The 18990-nt window shown below is 39.8% G+C and overlaps 1 protein-coding gene across 6 annotated transcripts in view; it reads right to left on the reverse strand.

The window, feature by feature from the left end:
* DAB1 (DAB adaptor protein 1) overlaps positions 1–18990 on the reverse strand; it is a 666637-nt gene that overhangs the window by 61520 nt on the left and 586127 nt on the right. For all 6 annotated transcript variants that reach the window (XM_079982111.1, XM_079982112.1, XM_079982114.1 and 3 more), the window contains 2 exons: positions 12921–13060; positions 8078–8176 (listed from right to left, as the gene is read on the reverse strand). In XM_079982111.1, the coding sequence (XP_079838237.1) occupies positions 8078–8176; positions 12921–13060 (239 nt within the window). The remainder of the gene's footprint in view (positions 1–8077; positions 8177–12920; positions 13061–18990) is intronic.

Below are 18990 nucleotides of genomic sequence, written 5' to 3' on the forward strand. Positions count from 1 at the left end.
ATCAACATTTTATATCAGACAGAAATCAAAGTCCATCCTGAGCACCTTCTGGCTATAGCAGAAAAATTAAGTCCTTGTTAAACTTAAAATAGTCCATATATTACTATGTGAGCATTATTATTGATGCTATTATTGTGCGGATAATATCATGCTAGGTATACTCCTATGAATTTTGCTCACTCTAAAAGCCTGATTCGAATCTAGCGCTGGCAGCAAAAAAAGCTCACCTTGAATTAACCGTAGAGAACAGAATAGATGCCTAGCAGTTAAGGCAAACACTTTCATGGATAGGACTTGCATGATATGGTTGTACATGAGTTGAGAAATATTAACCCTAGATGAGTTTTTGGGCCTCAACAGATTGAGACACCCAAGTTAAGCCAGTTAAAAATGTCCTGCATCATACTCCATTCATTCATGTAGCTGTTTCCTGGCAATATTTTCTTCCTATAAAAACCTGTTTCCTGAGGGCATTTATTACATTACACTTCAGAATTTTTCATACATTGGGGGTGGGATCCTTTAATAATCATCTAGCCTCTTCTTGCTCTAGATACCATCAGCAATACTTTTAGTCTGACAACCATGAAAATACAAATTATTTTCATTCCCCCCCCCCCAATTTTAATGCTGTTGACCTTCCAGTCCAAACACACTAAGAAAGGAAATGAGAGATATTTTCAGAACTTAAATAAAATGTAAGACATAACATTTAAGGATTTTTTTTATTGTTGGCTGCTTTGAGGGTATTTTTTGGGCAGCAAAGCAGCCTGTATATTTCAACATACTGATATTTACAAAAATTGCAAATCCGAATTCTGCAGGTGCCAACAGTTTAAGATGCTGAAGATTTTCAAAGAATCTTGGGGGGGGGGAAATATCCATGGGATTCCCTACCCCCCAGAACAGACACCCCCTATCTTGCACCCATCTCTCAGTTCTTAGGGCTTTCCTCTCCAAGCTGATCCTGCAACATAGCAAGAATCACCTGAAATCTGACTTGTGCAGGTTTATATGGTGCCAAATTTGTGAGGCTGGGAGGTGCTGCATTCGGTGGTTGGCACTGTCCCACTGCTCCTGAGGCAAGATGCTACCATCCTACCAAAATGTCCACCATTAAAAATGCATAGCTATATTATCTTGATATTTGCTGCCAGCTAAATTGGTGGAAAAGCTTGTGACGGTTTCAGAAGTCAATTTATCACATGAAAAACTTGCTGTAACAGAAATTAGGTCATAACAGCAACATTGGCTTCAAAACTGGGTCAGCCATTAAGAGAAACTTTATGACTGTGCACAATTGAAAGATCTAATCAATGGATTATGACTAATATACCGTGTTTATTGCTCTTATTTCTATGCGCGTATTGCCTTGCTCTTTTGCACATGGCAAAATATGAAATTAAAATTAAACGATTACAGTGGTACCTCGGGTTAAGAACTCAATTCATTCTGGAGGTCTGTTCTTAACCTGAAACCGTTCTTAACCTGAGGTACCACTTTAGCTAATGGGGCCTCCCGCCGCCGCTGCACTGCCAGCGCGCGATTTCTGTTCTCATCCTGAAGCAGAGTTCTTAACCCAAGGTACTATTTCTGGGTTAGAGTCTGTAACCTGAAGCGTCTGTAACCTGAAGCATCTGTAACCTGAGGTACCACTGTATAACTGGCTGCTGCAGATATGGGATTCCTGCAGTAGTAGTAGTAGTAGTAGTAAATTATTTGTACCCCACCCATCTGATTGGGTTCCTCCAGCAACTCTGAGCGACTTCTAGTCTTTTGCTATCTAAAACATCTGGGGGGCACCAGGTTGGGGGATGCTGTCCTAGCCAAAAAAAAAAAGTTATCAACACTACTTCAACCAGCAAAATGTCACCCTGAGTTCTGCTTCCTGACCATGCTAGTGTGTGACAGAATGCTTTGAATGGGCATAGATTAACTGGAGGCTGGAGGCACTATATTATGAAATCATTATTCCATGGTACCTACCTATCATTGGGGCATATTGCAGCCTCTTGAAAATCACAGAAAACTTGTGCCACCCAACAGAATTTAATCAGTCCATGAAAGATTATTCATAACAAATCTGTCAGCTTCTGAGATGTCACGGAACTATCTGTTCCTTCTTGCTGAAGCAGAGTATCATATAAAATATCAGGCGATATTTTATATTATTAACAGGATGCCCTGTTCACAAGCTTCATAGAGCACTGGCTACATGGAACTTTGGTCCAAGTTAGCATTAGGCCTCTTGTGTCCTCATGTGGGAGTTTGTTGCCAATGTTTTGTTTTTTTTACATCCATACTGGTTGTAGCGTTATTGTTTTTGATTTTTTTTTACTGGAGTCCACATTTTTACTGGTATTTTTATTTATGCTCAATATATGTATTCTTAACCTCAAATATGTCTTTATATGTATATATCAAAACATGACAAAACCATTAAATTAGGAACCAGGTTTACAGTCTTAAAATAATCCTGAAAATGTCAAAAATCTATAGGCTGTTCCCGAGTTATAAATTCTGCATATCGATCTCAGCGATATCATTTTGAGGAGACTCAAGAGGGCTAATTATGCCAGCAAGCGAGCGAATAGAATAAATAGCACTTGGCATATTTGCTTGGGATATACATATTACACACTTTAAATGTCAGAATAATAAGGAAAGGATTTTTTTTTTAAAAAAACCCTTCTATCCTGATTGGCCAAACTTTGCCCTGCTTGACATACCCTCATAAGTTAAATGTACCCACATATTTGACCTGTTCCACTTCTGGGAGATTGCTAAAAAAACAAATACTGAAGAATTTTTGGTATATTGCAAGTCCTTGTACGCATCAGAAACTAATGATTTTGGGGGGTTTTAAGACAGCTATATTTTCACTCAATAATCTTGAGGTAAGAAAGACGGTGCTGTCCTGCACAGCTGTCAAATGCTGTCATATCTTGGGTTGAAGTTGCTTCAGGTTGAGCGCTTTCGGGTTGCGCTCTGCGGCGACCCGGAAGCAATGACACCACGTGCATGCGCAGAAGCGGAAAATTGTGACCCACACATGTGCAGACAAGGGTTGCGTTCGCTTCAGGATGTGAACGGGGTTCTGGAACGGATCCCATTCGTATCCAGAGGTACTACTGTAGGTAGTTGGCTCTCAGGGGAGCCAGGAGCTGCTGGAAGATCAGAGGGAAGACTCCCCTGTCGCTGGGCTACTCACAGACTATTTAAGGAAGCCCCGCTCCCTGAGCCCACCATGGGACTTATCCACCCATCCACCATTTATTTCATAAGTTCTTGGTTTTGAAGTGGTTATCATCTGGTTCTGCTTCACCCCCTAATCTTTTTTTTTTTTGTTCCATGCAGTCACTTTGCTGCAAACATCAGTCAGTTGCTCTATGATGGGGCTGGGAAGGGTATGGAGGGTATTACAAATCTAAGACGTGTGGGATGTGAAACTTATAGCAGTCAAGTACAACATTCCTACAGTGGACATGTTAGGGGATATTTTTGTACCACTCAGGATAAAACCTCCTGTATCCTCCTGAGCTGGGACAGACTTCCACTGCATGTGACTTGGTGTGGGTGTGGCCTGTTGTTGGTAGAGGAGCACATGGCCTCCATATTCTGCTCTCTGTGTTCTCCATTTTTGTTTTCCTATGTGTTAGGAGAAGTGACTGCTCAGTCGCGGTCACTTGGGACTAATTCCCTTATGCGACAGTTCATGTAGATCAGACATAGGCAACCTCGGCCCTCCAGATGTTTTGGGACTACAATTCCCATCATCCCTGACCACTGGTCCTGTTAGCTAGAGATCATGGGAGTTGTAGTCCCAAAACATCTGGAGGGCTGAGGTTGCCTATGCCTGATGTAGATATATAGTTATGTAACCTAAGCCTGCCTTCAGGGATCTATCTGTGAACCTGAATGAATGTGTGAGTAAACTAGGTAAAGGTAAAGGGACCCCTGACCATTAGGTCCAGTCGTGGCTGACTCTGGGGCTGCGGTGCTCATCTCACTTTATTGGCCGAGGGAGCTGGCGTACACCTTCCGGGTCATGTGGCCGGCATGACTAAGCCGATTCTGGCGAACCAGAACAGCACACGGAAACGCTGTTTACCTTCCCTCCGGAGCGGTACCTATTTATCTACTTGCACTTTGATGTGCTTTCGAACTGCTAGGTTGGCAGGAGCAGGGACCAAGCAATGGGAGCTCACCCCGTCTCGGGGATTCGAACTGCCAACCTTCTGATCAGCAAGTCCTAGGCTCTGTGGTTTAACCCACAGCGCCACCCGCGTCCCTCTGTGAGTAAACTACTTTTATATTAAATTTAATCAGATTCTCATGTCTATTCTTTTTAAGAGGGATTAGAAGGGACCTTACCAGGAATCTTAAATCGTGAGGCTTAGACGAGCTAGCAACAAGCTAACCGCTGTGTAATTTAAAAAGGGGGATGTTTGGAACTCTGCTAGGATATGGAACTTGCTAGCGCAAGTTAGGAAGGGTATCATTAATTAATATATCCTCTCCTGCCTCCCTAATCATCCTCACAAGATGGAATCCAAAAATCCATGCATGCATTTTGGACACACTTCCCCCTCCTCAAAACACAGCCCTCCTCCCACAAATAGCAAAAAGAATTACAAACAGTAAAATTAAATCATCCCACGTTAGTAAGAGGGACAGTATATTTTCTTTCTCCAGTGTTTTAGAGGATTGAAGTGTTAAGTGGAGTGAAACCTCACCAACAATTGTTCTAATTCTTAGTGACAGTATTTGCCTTGAGTGACACTTTCCATCAGAAAGTGCAAGTACATCAAGCACACCCATCAAGACTTCAAGTACAAAGACAGCTAAAATATTAATTAAAATGTATATTTTTTCATGAATATTACATTCGCAGTGCATGAAAGTACGCTATAAATGCAAAGGAAAAAGTCACAGGCAAGATTTCTGACAGTAACCCAAATACATTATTTTAAGCTCTAATTATGGAGCAGTTTCTTTAAAACCATCCATCTAAAGTCAGGCCTGCCAATGCCAATTTTTAGAGAATTTGCTGGTTTAGGGCTACACATTGATTTTTTTATTGTGATAAATTAAAATCCAATATTAGCCAACAAGATACAAAGCGCACAAAAATCAACATTTGTCTCTTTTAAATTAGGTCAGACGTATGTGCATGAGTAACGCAGACAAATGAGAGAAATCAGACATGGGCATTTTGTGAAATAAGTAATAATTTGGCAAATGATTACATGACAATGAACTTATCCAAACTGGGGCAGTGGGGCAGCGCCGGAGGACAGGAGGATTATAGTCCACACAGGGATGCAGCAACTATCCATGATTTTCAGTTCCAGCAAAAAAATTATTTGTTTGAAGATGTGAAGTACGCTAAATAGTCAGAAGCTGCTGTAAATCCATGTGTGGTTGCCCCATGTAGAGAATCAATGAACTGCAGGTGGCAACCTTCTCAGTGAACTACCTTCCTGATTGACCACCAAGACTGATCACTGGATCCTTCTAGGCAGAAAGGAGTAGGAAGAACTACCCTTTATCCAGCTGATCCTTGCTTGAGAAACAAGGTTTTCCTGAATCCTAGGTTATTATTTGGGCCAGCTTCCAATTTGACCTCAAGAATTCACTTGCTCTTTGGTTTGAACTCCTGGCTTGCCCCTTGGTCCTGTTCTTGACCCCTACTCTGTCTTGGGGCTCGTAGTTCCTCACTCACCTCAGACTGCTTTCCATGGCCCAGTCTCAATGGAAATAATGCAACTGTAGCAACTGCAGCTAATTAACTACTTTTTTTTCTTTATTGTGTTCTGTGGAACATCTGGCATGATGAGGAAAAGTCAGAATCAGCAGAATAAAGTGATTGTAGGAAGAAGGGCCTGTAACTGGGATTTCTCCTCATTTTATGACATCGACAGTAGCAGGTTCTCAAGTGAGAACTGGAATGAGAGCACACCAGTTGCAGGCCTATATCCTGTAGTGCATGGTGTGTGGTGCCACAACTCACAGAATCTCTGGTCAGTCACATTGTTGTTGCTTACTGGAAGATATAACAGGGTGGGAGAGATGGTGGTGCAGTGCAAACACACCAGCAGAACTAATCCTGCTGGTGCTTTTGCCACTTCCCCTCTACCTCCCGGTCAGCAGCAGCAGTGTGACCAACTGGAAATGTCACACTGTGTCACACTATCCACACTATCCACTACTGGAATGACAACAGCAGACTTCACTCTCTTATAGCTTTAGAAATTATATTATCATTCTGACCAGTGAAGCTAAAAATCTTCTTTTTCAGGTGCTAGCATCTTTGTGGATGCTTCCTCTGAATCATACTCATTTTTTTCTCATTCTAGAAGTTGGAGAAAACAATTTCCCTATGGACACAGGAACTGCTGTAACTTGGAAATGTCCTAGTAAATGCCAGATACTGCCATAATGCCTCACAGATTTCACATCCCACTTCAGATACACTGGGAAGGACGAGCTTGGCGGACAAGTTCATGAAACATTGGCAACTCTTCCTTGGCATCACTTGTAAATTACAGGAAGCAGAATGCAACACTTGCATAAGGTTATAAGCTTAGATAATCAAACAGTGTATCATACTTTGAATATATAGTACCCAGTACTATCCCAATAACTCTTCATAATTGACACTGCATTATTTACTTGTAAGTTTAATGATCTTGGTTATCCAATAACATAATATTAATTAGGAAAGCTAATTCTATCTGCCATCAGTCTGGTTTTATTTCTAGCATCATGCTAAATAGTTAATTTATATAAAAATTTAATTGAGATCCTTTTTAAAATTCAAGAGAGGGCATAAGCCACGGTGAAGATAATTATAGTTAAGATAAAAGCTGTTTTTCAGTGTGTTCTGATTTTATTTTAATGTTTGACTTAAGCCCCTGTTAATCCAAAATAAAATTGTTTAAGTGATGGAAATATAATGACTTGACTATGAGATAAGTTCAAACCATTCTTTAGCCTCTGTGTTATGAGATTTTAATATAACAACAACAACAACAACAACAACAACAAGCAGCCACTACCCTTTTAGTACATACTTTCAGCACTTTACATATGAACACAATACCCTCCTCTCTCCCCTCCCCCCATAACAGAGACCAGGAGTGCCAGCTTGGTCCCGCGACCATGGGTGCCTGGGGCCCAGGCACTGAAATTTGTGGGTGACCAGCCTCTTTATGAGGAATTTTGTGGGTGCTCAGACACCCAAGGCCTCAGGGAGTTGGCACCTATGACAGAGACAGTTTAGGCTTCCTTGCCGCCACAATCTGAATAACAATAATATACATGATAATTGCATCCCCGCAATTAAGATCATGTGTAGTTTGACACAAAATACCAGTTCAAATGTTTGTCTTTCACATGGAAATGGACAGAAATGAGTCCTTAATATGTCCTACATCACCTTATGTATTCTGTCAAAAAAGCCCCTGGCCCTAGTTTTAACAACTTCAAGGTATGTGGATAAAATCATATCAGACACAGAAGTAGCTTCATTGAGTTACTGTGTCAAACGAACAAACAAAACAATAACTACGCCTTAGTTATTGAAGGCTGTTGCTTTGATCTACAGCAGGTGTCAGAATACTTTTTCAGCAGGGGAGCAGTCCGCTGTTCCACAGACCTTGTGGGCGGCCGGACTATATTTTTTGGAGGGGAAATGAATGAATTCCTATGCCCCACAAATAACTCATAGATGCATTTTAAATAAAAGGGCACATTCTACTCTTGTAAAAACACCAGGCAGGCCCCACAATTAATCCAGAGATGCATTTTAAGTAAAAGGGTACATTCTACTCATGTAACAACACGCTGATTCCCGGAGAGTCCGCGGGCCGGATTTAGAAGGCAGTTAGGCCGGATCCGGCCCCCGGGCCTTAGTTTGCCTACCCATGATCTACAATAAGCAATTTATGAAGCATGTCATCTGTTTTGTGTGACTTTATATTGATCAAAAATTACTGCCCAGCCACAGGAAGCTTTCAAGGATACAAGTACCAAGAGATTCAATTGTGTTGTCTGGTGTCATTATTTTACTTACTCCTGTCTTCTCATCAAAGATTTTGATTCCTCCAAATGAGATAGTTAAAAATATTTTCTGCTTGTGTTCCCCTTTTGAACGAGTTGCAGCAACAATTCCCTGTTGGGAGAAAACAGAATGGTTCCGATTTAAAATAATTTGACATTTTGTCTCTGCCCATTGTCTGCAGACGTTAGTGAGCAGTGGCAGTGTGTTATTCCTTAAAGAACTGAACACTTTTAGCTTTCCGTTGGTTTGGGGCAATATATTCTCTTTTATCGATACTTGTTATTAAGTAAGGCCCACTGAATTAATTGGTACTGACTTCTGTATAAATGTACTGCGGACTGTGTTGGACACTGGCTTCCATAGGCAGATCCACTTTACATATCAATTTTCAAAACACCCTCCTGCTATGAACTGTGTTATTCATTTTTCATCTGAAACCATGTAGTTTTGCCACAATCAAAATCTTACTGTACTGATAATTTCCCTGTACATTCTTCTTTTTTCTGCTGCCTTGGAACACAGTAGAAATGTTTTATTTCTAGGTAGGTGAAGCTGATGAAATTTCCATTTTGGGAAGTAGGTAGAAAATTCTTAGTATCCACATTCTTTGTCTCTTTCTTTTCTGATTTGAGTTCTCCCCCTCCCCCGCCTTTACACAAATATTATCTTTCTTTTTCTTTTTAATTTCTAGATTCATAAAGAATTATATAATCACAGAAGTCGAACAACCAGAGGACTAGTCCACTTTTTCCTCAACAAATAAGGCCTCTGACTGTTCATACAAAAAGCCAAAATATGGTGTTTTATTTTTGATGCATTAATTAGAACCCCTTAGACAAACCACACCCACAGTCTTTCTCTTTGCCACATTAGGAAATGCATTTATTATTTAGAAAATAACACTGTTGCTAGAAGCAGCTGTATAACTTCTTCTGTTCCAATTCATTATTTTTAAAGCTAGTGTAAATAGTATCATCAATACTCTTTCCAATAGCGATTTCTGGTGCTGAGTATGAACAGGATTGTAGCCAAAATGGGATCTCTGAGAAACAACATGGCATTAGCAGATGGAATCCTGAATAGAGAACAGTAACTTCTGCAAGCATTTGTTGCAGGTCTCATTTGTGGCAAAAAAACACCATCAGACTGTATAACTTTGGGCTACACATGGGGAAATAACATGCTTTAATGCTACCTTGTGTAAATGAACAAAAACATATATGAAAAAGGTATCCAGAAGAAATATTGTAGCCCAGCTTTCTTGCAGACATGCTAGTTTTCCATACAGATGGATTTATTTTTTCTCTTGAGGACACATTCAAACATGTGGCACCACAATCTCTAATCTTGGGCAATACAGTTTAGAAAGTATCCCCACCTAATCTGCTGTATGCATACAATCCATTAGTCTTAATGCCCTACTTCAGCATCTATCAAATTTAAAATGTTACAGATCCCCTTTATGGTATCTAGTTATGGTGGAGCATTATGCTTAGTTGTATAACACTGTTCTTGAAACAGTCAAACTTGTGACAGCACTGATGAGCTAGTGTGGTGATAGAGTATTCATAAACACCCCTAAAAGGTAAAGGTAAAGGGACCCCTGACCATTAGGTCCAGTCGTGGCCGACTCTGGGGTTGCGGCGCTCATCTCGCTTTATTGACCAAAGGAGCTGGCATACAGCTTCCGGGTCATGTGGCCAGCATGACTAAGCCGCTTCTGGTGAACCAGAGCAGCGCACGGAAACGCCGTTTACTGCTCAGCAAACAGAATGTTTGTATTCCAGCTTCTGCAAAGGAAGTGAGAGCTGACCAACTCACTCAGATTAAATCTTGCACAGGCCTTCAGAAAAGAGCAGCTGTGTGGGGCAGGGTGGCGACTGGGAAGAAGTCTCAGAAACTAGAGTATCTAAGGTGAGTGAAGGAAGGAAAAGGAACAGGCATTCAACTGAGATAAGAATAGATTGGAGAAAATAAAAGGAAAGGAACTGCAGATACCGAGTACAAAATTTACTAATACTATTACGATGCTTTGCTTCCACATATAGTCATTCTATATGTCATTATTGTTTGTTTCTGTTTAATAAATTAGATTTACTACTTAGAAGTCCTTGCATGGATATTCTACAGGTGGAAGCTGTATTTTCTACATTTATTGTACTTGGTGCCATGGAAACAAATATATATTTGGAGTATCTACTTTCAGTAATGTTTTGTAATGTGAAACTGACAAAAGCATGCTATTTGGATGTACACTTTTAAAAAAATTCATCAATATTTCTGGTGTCTATTCACAGCAGTAATATTTTCAGACTCTGGTATGTGGTGCTTACAAATTACTAATCCCAGAACTGAAAGCAGCTCTCCAGCACACAACCCTAAATCAGGCTGTTTGCACATCCATTCAGTTGTGCTAACTACCCTGAGACATTCAATCAGTCCTGTGTTATTTTCAAGCTCAAGGCAACAAGAGTAATGTATACTCTCCGATCAGTGTTAGAGACCAAGATATGAAAGCTAGGAGCTAAATGGTGCCTTAAACCTAGGTTATGGACGCAACAACAGAATGTCTAGGCACACTTTTTTTATAACAAGAGCACAGTGCTGAAAATGAATGAACTGCAGCTAAAGTATGATGTTCATTTTTCAGCCACTGAGTACAAAAATTTTGCATTCCAAATTATTATAACATGACAATGCTAGTTTATTTTTTGTTGGGGCAGTGATTTTTGCTTTCTGGAGATTTATCGTGAGAGATCACAAATATTCCTATAATAATATGCAACCACTACTCATGTTTCTGAACTGTTCTGTACGCACAAGTTAGCATTCACTGCATCCCTAGGAATTTTAAATTTAAATCTTTATTGTGATCCAAAGACCCATCAAAAATTTCAGAACAAAATACAATTAAGACAGCCAACCACAAAAGAGAGAGGAACCGGGGTGGCCATTTTGTTTTATCTCAAGCATTATGATACTTGTTTCTTTTAACTTCCAAGAGAAACTTTGCCACGGCCAGTGTAATATAATTAGAACTGTCATCCAAAAGATATTTAATATGGGAAGCTTCAGATTTTCCCAGCAGATTTGCCAGTATGTGTTTGATCAGTTGGTCCCTTGCTTGCTCGTACTGCCCACAATGCAATAAAATATGTTTCATGCAATCAACGTCCTGAGAACATAAACAAAGCCTATTCTGATAAGGGATGTCTCTCAGTCTACCATTTAGCACTTCCGATGGAAATATATTTAGTCTGGTTCTGGTAAATAAAGGCCGTTAGATTGGTACAGACAGGTTCCTAAGATATGAGGGTATCTGAAAGTCGTACACATATTGGATTCCTTCTGCTACCAGGCCACAAATTACTTGAGATCAAGATTGCAGGTCGCTATGTGAAATGTCCCAAAGCCTTTGCCTCAGGGATTCCAGGGTGGTATCATAGCCCCATTGATACAAGAGGGCATCCCTATCAAATGATGCAAGCTTATGGAAAGAATCTGGCACAAATGGTGACTTGTCCCAGAGTCCAAATGCAAGTGGCCAGGTTCTATGCCCTTCATGTAGGCCTTTAAATAAGGCTGCCTTTAGTAGAAACAAATTAATATGCTGCAGGTAAATTTTCAGCAGAAGGACATGAATATTTAAAAAGAAATAAATAATACCATCCCAGTACATGGTAAAAACCAATAGAGCAGGAGCAAACAGCAATCTGAATTTGTGACACCACCTGTTTCTTTTGGTTCTAGTAACCTCTCAACATTACACAGGCAAGTCTCTCAATTATGCTAACAGGAATCAAACATTTTGGAGGAGAGATGGAAATTGAGACCCTCTGGGATGGAGACAAAAGGGCCAGCCTAGCCTTGTTAACAGCCAGAAGCTCCCAAACCACTTGTTGGCAGATGGAACCAAGGAATGAATGAGAAAGAAACTACAAACAGTTTAATCTTATGCATGTGCTGTGGTACATGCTGCTTAGACACAAAAAGAGCCAGCCTTTCAAATTGGGTTCTTCCTTATTTACCAAGTACTTAAAATCCCTTTCCAACTTTTTCTTTTTTAAAAATTGGACAAAAATATTGTAGAAACACAAGATGTGTGTGTAGTAAATGTTGGCATATAAACTATAAATACGTACATCATATTCCACTGCATGTTTATGTGGCTTTGTTTTATGTCCCTTATCCTTACCCCATTTGCATGGACAATGTTGTTTCTCAGATCAGAGATTTTGTTGCGAATACATATAAGTTTACTGGGAACATTTGCTTCTGTACCATCTAAAACAGGGGAACCCGTGGCCCTCCAGATGTTCTGGGACTCCAACTCCTGTCAGTCCCAGCCAACATGACAAACAGCCTGGGATGATGAGAACTGCAGTCCAGCAACATTAGGAAGGGTAGGGGTTTCCCATCCCTGATCTAAAATAAGAAATGACCTCCAAAAGGCATGGATCTTTGAATCCAAAGTCTCTTCACATATTTCCCTCCCCTTTAAAATGCACTTGGTCTTCCCCGTGCCATTATCACCATAGTCAATGTGATGATGTCACTGAGGGCAAGCAAAGCGGATTTTCCTCCATTTCTTTGCATTGATACAGCCACGTGACTAAATCTGATTGGCCATGTCATGACTTTTAATAGGAAGAAGGGCTTTACAAAATTTGACAATGAAGCAGTCTATCAGGGCTCCAAACACCAGGGAATCGGTGCAAGAACATTGTTGGAAGTGATGTTTCAGGTAGCTCATTGACTCCTCAAATCCCCTTTTCACATAAAAATGGCTCAGTCCAAATAGGTAATACTTTGATCAATAACATATTTGGGGAGGGGGGGGAGAGTTTCACAACACCTTTAATTTCATCATGGAATCTTGACATAACTTGTCGCCTCGTGCCGCAGAAACTTCGTCTATCCCAATGAGTTTTGCTTTGTATCGAACACCGTCGCCTTTAAACCTTTTTATTAAAGTGGCTTCGCTGCGATCCTGACCTGAAAAGAGAGAGGTGCAGTTTTGAAATGCATGTAATTTTATGAAAGCAGTAGAAAAGCTAAAGGTCTACAGGCCAGTTAGATGTGTTAATCTGTTTTGTTGTCTATATGTTTTATCAAAGTCCAAGTTTTTGAACCATTTTTATTCAGACTGCAACCGTGTGTGTGTGTGTGTGTGTGTGTGTGTGTGTGTGTGTGTTGGTAGTGTGCTTTTCTACTCCTTAACTGTAATGAATTGAATTTTTAAATATTGTTTTAGTGCATACCAGTCAAGTCAACTTTCAAAGCCACAATCCATGTTACAGATGTTATCTCCCACCACCACCACCACCACCACTGAAGTGTGACCAGCAGCAATCTGCTTAAACAACTTAGTTGATGGCTCCTACACACCAGAGGGCAGTGGAAATGAGGAGGATTGATGCAGGTCCTTCAGTACGTATCTTGATATATGTTTCAAAAAAATGTACTAGCAAATTTACAATCACCTATGTTCTTCCACACGCTTTTTGGGTGGGTTTTTTAGAACAACAGCAAGTTGTATGTATAGCATATCTGCCTACATGCCCTGTCAGTATGTAACTGGCAGAATGGAACCAATAAATTAGAAGGCGGGAAGAAACACAACAGCAAACAACTAATGGTATAAACCGGAAAGATGAAAGTTGCTCCTCATATACAGATTCAAATTAGATTATTCTGGTTTAATTCAAATGGGGAAAATGTGGATTAACAGCTGAAAAATGCTTCAGTGTGTACAAGCTCTCAGACTATCCCCAATGGAGGTCGCCAGCAAGAGCATCATTTGCCTTCCATGTGGAATGTTGCAGCTGCTACGAATTTTCTACTACGCAACATGTTTTACAATCATTATTCCACATGCCTTCACAATTAGCCCTGCATGATAAGCTAGGATGAAAGAGAGAGAAGAACTGGCCCAACTCCAGCCATCCCGGAACACTCAACTTTTGATATCCCAGGTCAAAATCTAGCAATCAATCCACCAAGTAACATGTATGATACCTTCAACTCAAATTAACAATGCTACCAGTTCCCCACAACTTTGAACATCTGAGAACCACAACCTCCAACATTCCACTTTAAAAAAATAATCACATTTATTATTTTTAGAAGACATGTGAAGGCAACCCTGTATCAGGAAATATTCAATGTCTAATGTTTTACAATTCTTTTATATGTTGTAAGCCACTCAGAGTTTAATATTTGTTGTTGTTGTTGTTTATTGCACTACAATCAAACGGTTCCAAAGACAGGGCACAATAACTACAATTACAGCAACAACTTCAGCAAAGTGCAGTAAAAGTAAAACATTATGCATCATAAAACAATACACATCATTCTAAGAAAATTATAATAATTCCAAATTTTGTTTTTCCTCCTGTCCCATCCCCACAAATGGTTTTGAAAATAATACAATAAAATTCACTAGGACCCCTGCATGCTTTCCTCCTGGGAGATGCCAGCTTGTAAATTCTGTGGTTGATTGATTACTTTCAAACATGTAAGGAAACTGGTGAGATGCCAACAAAACCTCACAGTTTTCCACCCACATCATCTCCTTATTACACCAAGTTCTCGTCTGAATTTCCAGACAGTATTTATCAAATGGTTGTGTCCTCATGCTCTTAAACAACATTTTATAAAAGACTAATGGCACATGGATGATGAGTCAGAAACTGTAAGTAATTTTTAAATTATGCTGGAGGGAAATGCTGAGGCAGATGTTACTACTGAGTGCTAAGAGCAATAAAGTAACATTTGCAACGCTAAGCTCTGAGGGGGGAAAATCACATCTGGATGCACAACAATGCTTAACATCACCATCAGGCTATTCTACATGCCGTTCATGTGTGTAAACATTCTTGTCTCAATTATTTTGTTTTGCAGTAAATAAAATCTAATTTGCAAACTCTTTTTGTCAACAATCTTCATTATATCTAACAAGTTAGGCACTGCCACTGTCCTTTCTTCTGTGTGCTTGTGTGATGTGGCACAACAGTTCTCACTGTTGGAACACTTAAATTCTAGCTGGCTTCCGATTATCTAGTCACGTGGTCATCACAGCACACACCAGATGTTGTGGACTACAACTTTCATAGTCTCTTGACCACTGTCCATGAGAGCTCTAGACCACAACATCTGGAAGGCATGATGCTGTCTACCTCTGAACCAGGCAGAGCCTGGACTTCCCATACCAACAACCTGGTGATGTTCAGTTCTATGAACTTACATGAATTTCCTATACTGTTTGTGCATATTCAGCATTTATTTTAAAAACCGTATAATGAGAAATAAAGTGCTTTGATACAATTGAAAGGCTGATCAGTAAACTGCGGAGGTGGCACATATTTATAAAGTAGATGAAAATAGAATAAATGAATGCTAAAACCAAACAAATGGATTAAAAATCCTTGAAAAGAGTGAATGCAGATATAAGGGCTGCCATCTGTTTAGTTAATCATTTGCTTTGAATTTAACCCATTAGTCAACTGATTAAAATAAGCATTTCTGTGGTTCAATGTAAGTATAATTTTGATTATGCATAGTCCATGTTGTGCTTTTTATACAAGCCCTTTCCACCAGCTCTGCATGGAGATCCTTAGGAATATAAAGTGGAAGCAGGAAAGTATAAATGAAATAAAAGTAGCAGTGTCTGTAGGGGGAAAAACTTATTTGGGGGTTTCCCATTCTAAATTTAAGGTAATGTTACACGCAGTTCTGTTCAGATACTATTTTCACCTCCAAAGCTGTAAACACAATGGAGTTGGGACTTTTTTGGATTTGCACACCTCTACATCTTCACATTAAAAAAACAGATTCTGTGTTGCAGGGTCATATTCACAGGATCTCTCCTGTGAAAGGCTTTATGTCATACCTGAGACCTGTAACCATTCTTTATCACACGCAGGGATGTATGGAAATAGTAACATTTGAAGAGGCCCCTTGCCAAGGCATATTCTCATTACACATGACAGCATTTAAAGGGAACATAGTGAACAAGATCCCTGGGTGTGATTTAAAGTAGCATAAATAATACATTTCTGAATTATAATATATTGTACTACTGCATGGGATGGTGAAAGAATGGAAGCGTCATTAAGCTGAACAACAAATTTGGAATGCTGCATGGAAAGCCCAGAGCAGAATTAATTGACCAGCTTTCTATTCCCTAAAGATGCGTCCAGCCTTATTCAGCTTTTCTGCCCTGTGATGTATATTATTTTCTTGCTTATACATACCCCTTCTTTCCTCTTCACTGTTCTCTTACTCATATAGGTAATTTACCCTTGTGGCTGTTTACCTCCAGAGGTATTTTACCGAACGATGCATATCTTTGAAAGTTTTCAGAGGAAAGTGAAATATCTTTCAGATCTAAAATTACTACTTACCCATGTAACATATGTATGTTACCAGAACTCAATCACAGCAATGTGCTTCTTGCTGAATCCAGGTGTCTAAACTGGTACTGATGCTGCTATAAGTGACTCAGCAGATATTGCACACTGTGCTCATACAATGGCATACTTAAGCCTAGCTAATTAAAATGTGTAATTGTACAGGTGTTTGCAAAGACCTTGTATGTGAGGCATTTTAAGGGGTCTTGCCACTAACATTTAATTTGTGTAAGTGCTGTTCTCCTTTAAGACATGCATGTGCCATATGGAAACATTCCTCCTCTGTGACTAGCAGTGATGTTGCTTGCTGTCGAATTAGAACATCACACCTGGTTGTCTTTATCCTTTTCAGTCAACCGATAAATCTTCAGAGCTCTTCAATGCAATTGCAACTTTTGAATTTGCAATTCAAGCAAAGGCAGTCCTGTTACCACTGGCTGTTTTACATAGCTCAAAAAGCTAGCAAAAACTTCCCACCCTCGCACACACAACAATGAAACAATTACATTTACACAAAACAATAAAAACTGAACTAAGACCATAGAACCTATTTTGGAAATTAAAGCTGGGGTTTGAATAGTTTTGAGGTTACTTATTTTCACCAACAGATCACCAGAAGTGATCATGAAATATGTCTTATAAATCACTGATTTATATCATATTCTTATATGAAAGCCTCACCTTGCATTCAGGTAACGGTCCACAAACCTTTCCAGAGCTTTTAATGTATGCTAGTATTCAACAGGACTCAGGCCTGGGAACTGTCTTCCACACCAGGGCTGAGCCATGGAATATGGAAAGGAACAATAAAAGGAAGCACATCTGAGCATTCAGAGTTTCTTTCTCACTAGGCAACCTGTATCCAACATATATTCAAGCTTAAGAAGCAGGGCATTCATAATAGATGGGCATAGCTTCCAGACAGGTAGATAACAAATTCTGTTCTGTCCCTGTATGGAGGGGGGTGGGTTGCATTTGCTATCGGAGCCAGAGTGGGCTTGTTAGGTGCATTCGGGTGAATACTGGCCAACAGGGCCATGGTATCTATGTCAGGTTCATATCCCAAAGGAGTACGCAGTGAGGGGGAAAGAGTTTTCTCAGGCCCTGCTGTGTGATCACAGCATGTGTCTGGCAGCTGGCTCAGGAGATGGGAGTTGAAACCCTGCTAACAGTACACCTCACTTCCCACACTTCATTGATTTTTGTTAATTTGGTTGAATTATTCTGATTACAGATCCTACAGTTGTTATAGTTTAATAAACCAGTCACCCATCTTTCTTGTCTCGAATCTTCATGGGGGTGCTGACAGATTATGAGTATTAGAGGCATGGTGTGGAACGAAAGAAGTATCAAGTAAAAAAACAACAACTGAGGCTGAGACCAAGTTCTGTGGACACAAGCTATGGAGAATGGGGGTTTTGTGCATCAGGGAGCCTAAGGCTTCAAACCAGGGAGAGCTCATTGCAAAACTGGTGAATTAATGTCTGTTACAGCTCTGCTCATAAGGGGCTTTGAAAAGCATAACAGGCTTCTCGATTGTCCACTGTCCTTTTAGCTCAGGATCCACTAAGAAGCCTTGTCCTGGATGAGACTCAGGGTCAATAGAATAACTCAAAATTAAAAAAGATCGGACTTCCAATCTTGTTTCTTTTTCTTTCTTTTTTTCTTTTAAAAAGGCAAAACATTTCTTAGCAGCATTCCATAACCTAGAGTAAATGATTATATTCTTTTATTTAAATCTAAGTGCCCCTCAGGGCATAGTGTGAATCATCTGATTCTTAAACTTTCAATGTATAACGATATTATCAGCAAAGACAATAGCATGCCTTAAGCAGAAGGCTCTATAGTATGACACTGCCCTGTCTTTTGCACTAATAAACTGCCCACACACTATCTGTCATACATTCAGATTATAAACTTGAGGTAACATGTTTTTCAAACCTCAAAGGGATCTGATCCAGTAGCACACACAGCCACGCTGTAAACACTCTATGTTTTCGTGGAGGCAATTAGCATTTTTATAGCGCAGACATGGTGAGAATACAAAACACTGCAGTCAGGAATGACCTCTAAGGTGCTACAACACCTTAGAAAAAGATTAACCCTCAATCAGGAAAGGACTTGCATTTGAATCCCCCATCTTTTACCTAATGGGGAATACTTCAAAATCTCTCTCTTCCTCCCCACACTATGCAACAGAATTTTATTCAAATCTACCTCTTTATTATATGGTCATAGACCCAACAATTTAAAACCAAGAACCATGCATGTAAAATACATGTCCTAAATACATTAAAATAGGCTGTAATACATATGTGATATAAGATGTCAGGAAGATATAAAATATGTCTAAAATAAGCTATACAACACAATACACAATGTGGACACTAAGACTAAGTTTTATTAAAAGGGCGTAAGTAAATAACATAATCAGATTATGTGGTCAGATTAGTGGTCAGATTTTTGCAGCCAGAAATCTAGCCACAATCTCTGTTAATAATCTGTTCATAACTG

This window comes from Podarcis cretensis (assembly GCF_951804945.1).
Source record: "Podarcis cretensis genome assembly, chromosome: 6".
Lineage (NCBI taxonomy): Eukaryota > Metazoa > Chordata > Lepidosauria > Squamata > Lacertidae > Podarcis > Podarcis cretensis.